General features: G+C 44.4%; 1 protein-coding gene across 1 annotated transcript; it reads left to right on the top strand.

Annotated features, from left to right (window-relative positions):
• Positions 1-599: 599 nt before the first annotated feature.
• JR316_0011614 (uncharacterized protein) lies at positions 600-1,151 on the top strand (the record flags this gene model as incomplete). The annotated part of the gene is made up of 3 exons (XM_047897261.1): positions 600-965; positions 1,030-1,037; positions 1,124-1,151. 3 exons carry the CDS (start codon positions 600-602, stop codon positions 1,149-1,151), a joined length of 402 nt encoding a protein of 133 aa, XP_047743670.1.
• Between the last annotated feature and the right edge of the window lie 2,649 nt (positions 1,152-3,800).

Genomic DNA, 3,800 nt, shown 5'->3' on the forward strand with positions numbered 1-3,800 from the left:
GCATCGGATTTCCTTGAAATGTACTATGAAACCGTATCTGAGGCCCATGTTCCTGGAATAGGTCATTGATGGGTCGCAATGCTAAATCCATCATTGCGGGTCCTTCATAGGCCGTGGGTAGGTTATGCATTTGTTTCCATTCCAAATCTTCTAGGTGGTAATGTTGAGCTCCAAGTCGCTTCCAACTTCGGAGGACAAAGAGCGGTCAACTTTGTATATCCACGACTTTAAGTGGTTTCTCTGACAGTATCAGATCGTTGCAAGTCGGACCGAGAACTTAACCTTTCAGCACGTTCAAGTTCCTGCCAGTGACAATCATCATAGCGGGGTTTTCCTGTCAATTCTGTCAATGGCTGACATATGTAAACTTTTTTTTTTACTGCTCTCTGATGCATGTGTTGATTGACATCGCCGCTTATTATTCTTGCCCTGCGCATTAACAAGTTGGTAATCCAGAACATCTTGTTTCAATTTCCCATTACTCAAGATAAAGGCTCGAGATTTTGCGGAGTGGACCTGCCATGGCCTCTCTTCTGTGACACGACCTTTACATCCAGCTGTTCCAATTTTTCCACATCTATCGCCACAAGAATTTAGCCATGTTCAAATTTGCAGAGCTCATTCCTGGCCCTGGTCAATCTCCTACGCTCCAAACGATAGCGACATCGTTATCCATGATAGCCTATTCCGCCGTCATCGTTTTATTATTGGACTGCATCATTCGTCTAGTGAAGGAACGACACATTCAGTCCAAGTGGATGAAGCCTTTCCTATTCCTCTATTTGATTATCATGTTTGCGTTGTCAACGGTCACAATTGTTCAAGAAACTGTCTATGTATCAAAAGACGGAGACGGAGATTCCAGTAGTCGAATCAAGGAGACGTCGCAGCCTGCCGTCCTCTTTGGTATCTTTGATGTTCCAATCTCGCTTCCGTTTACAATCTGGGGTGCAGATATCTTCATGGTTAGTATATATGTCTGCCCTATTAGACACGAGTTTTAGTTACTAATCGATTTATCATAAATAGACCTGGAGGTGTGCCATGATTTATCAAGGGACGCGCCGCGCTATCAGGATCACGGTCGTATTGATCTTGTTTATTCTGTCTCTAATATCTCTAGGTACGTGTTCACGCTTCCAAACTTTTAATGAATTGATTTGGGTAACCAATGTATTTTCATATGTATTAGGCGGCGGGATATTCTTCTTCTTGCAACCTGTATACTCGATCGTCAATGGAGTGGTCTTTATTGTCGTTCTGACTACGGCATCCAACATCGTACTTTCGTTCTTGATAGCCGGGCGCATCCTCTACTATGAGAGACGCGTACGAAAATCTCTGGGAGTATTCAGTGACCTTGCATACCAAAAAGCAGTAGCAATTTGCGTCGAGTCCTGCGCCTTGATTGTGGTGAACAGTGTGGTGTTTATAATTCTATATTATTCCAATACCCATAGCGCCTTTCTTTTTCCCCTGGTCCTTCTGCCTCATGTTTGCGTGAGTTTCCCATCTGAGCTGCACATTAAGCTTCAGGAATGCTTACAATGATCTTTATAATATTGTAGGTTATATCTCCTATGCTCATCATATCTCGAGTTGCACAAGGACGGTCTACCACATCATTGGACCTTTCACAGATCCAAACTCCAAACATCCTGAGCAGCGATATGACACGAAATCCTCTTCCCCCTCTACAATTCCGTACTGCATCCTCGAATGCTCTCTCTACCAGCACTAATAGTATCATATTTATAAGTTGTGATGCCAATATAATATTAACTTCATAACTGTCTAAATGAACTCCAGCGAATAATTGTGTATTCAACGTGTTTGTTTGAACCAAGTGCAAAGTCTCCAAGTTATGCCGAGAACTGGGCGTGAGACACAGGCGCCCGCAAAATGCCGGCATAGTGTGTGTGTGACTTCAACAGGCACCAAGTTTGAAAAAGCACGGGAGTGCTCCCGGTTTAGGGCTGTCTTTGTTCTACCTTAACCATGTCCTCTCAACTAGAGCTCACCTATCCATCTTGCCCTACAAATGAATCGGATAGAGCAATCAACAAAATCTCTCCAGAATTGTGGTATCAAATTCTGCAACCCCTCAAGTCCGCATATTCGCAAAAAGACCTTAAATCCTGCTCCCTTGTCTGCCATCGGCTCCTCTTCTCAAGTCAATCACACCTCTTCTCGATCAAATATCTGACAAACCATGCAGATATTGACCTGGCGATACGCAAGTTCTCGCCCAACGCATCGCCGCACCTCGCATTACACGTTAGGAAATCGTAATCGCAGACTGTTCTCGGTGCAAACAGTCGGAAAAGCACAAAGACTACATAGCCCATCTCACACGGATATGCAATGGTCTTGTCAAAATATGCGTGGTTCGGGGTCAGCCTTACCTTGCTGACTTGGGTCGGGATCCCAGGAGGCGTCCACCTGCGTTCTTATTCAAGTTAATGACCAATAAAATCATCGAGCCCAAAAATTCAACCAGACCCGGGTTTATGCTCCATTCGAGAGAGCTTCCGTCAATACATACGCTCAGTATCGTAACAAACAGTGATATGAACCCCGCTGTCGTCCCCCGCTTCCTGAATACCTTTCCTGGCCTACGCACACTCATATTCAAGCACGCTCACTCTCAGCTTACACTACAAGGGTGCGACATTGCCCCATGATTTCAATTAGAAACATTGCTACTCCGCTTGGTCAGCAGTTGCAGCAGCGAGTTTCTAACCTGGCTGCTTCCGTCGCTGGGGAATTTGGAGCACCTGGATATCGAATTGGGGAGCTTTATGTCCGGGGAACAAGGGTTGAACTCAGCAGACGCAATGCTTGGGTTACCACAAAGCCAGGAACCTGCCAGGAACCATGGAAATTTTCAGCCTAGCGAGTGGCTACGATACGTTGGGAGAAATGTATCCAGCCTGAGCCTTTGCACAAATTCAACCTGATCGGCAGGTACATTAATTCGTACTTATTAGAAGTGCCTGCAGAATGAAGCTGACCAATGTCATTGATAGCCATACACGACTTCTATCCACTATTGCACCCGGAATACACACCGCACCTCCAAGACCTGGCCTTTCTTGATCTCTACATCCCCGATAAACTCTCGCCATTTTTTCAACGATATCTTTGATCTATCCGCTGAACGCAAGCTCCACTCACTGTCTCTTCATTTTTATGTCATCACAAGTAACACTGGGAAAGAGCGGACATATCTCGACTATATACCATTCGAGTGGGACGACTTCTTAAACACTCTACGCAATCGAAACTGGGACGAGCAGGTGGACCACCATCCATTCAAGCTTAATCTACATTTCTCTTTCACAAAGGAATTGACATCTTGGAAAGATCACATCCAGAAGATGTACTCGATTCTGGAAGATGTTTTGACTGATGTACTTCATCGGCTTGCGGCGCAGCGTAGGCTTTATATAACAAGGTAGAGGATGGAATACGGGATACGGCCGCTAAATGCAGTGTTTCCTTTCTTCAACCCATCTTGTATGCGACATTTACCATACCGGAAAACTTAAATAAATGGTTTGAAATCCACGAGTAAACTAGAGAGGCGGTTTGGAAGCAGTTATAATTCCATATCATTTGCCTCTTCTTGAGCATATTTCTTGACCCTCAGGGTCCTTTCCAGTTTGTAAATAGTTTGAACTACATAAACGGTATTGGCTCATACACAGACCTAGCAGCTTGCGCTATGTAGGTTTATAAATCGCGACACTATTCTTGAATTAGAGGTGAATACATAAAAATAAAAAAGGGAGAATCTA

Source organism: Psilocybe cubensis, chromosome 11 (genome assembly GCF_017499595.1).
Source record: "Psilocybe cubensis strain MGC-MH-2018 chromosome 11, whole genome shotgun sequence".
Taxonomy (NCBI): Eukaryota; Fungi; Basidiomycota; class Agaricomycetes; order Agaricales; family Agrocybaceae; genus Psilocybe; species Psilocybe cubensis.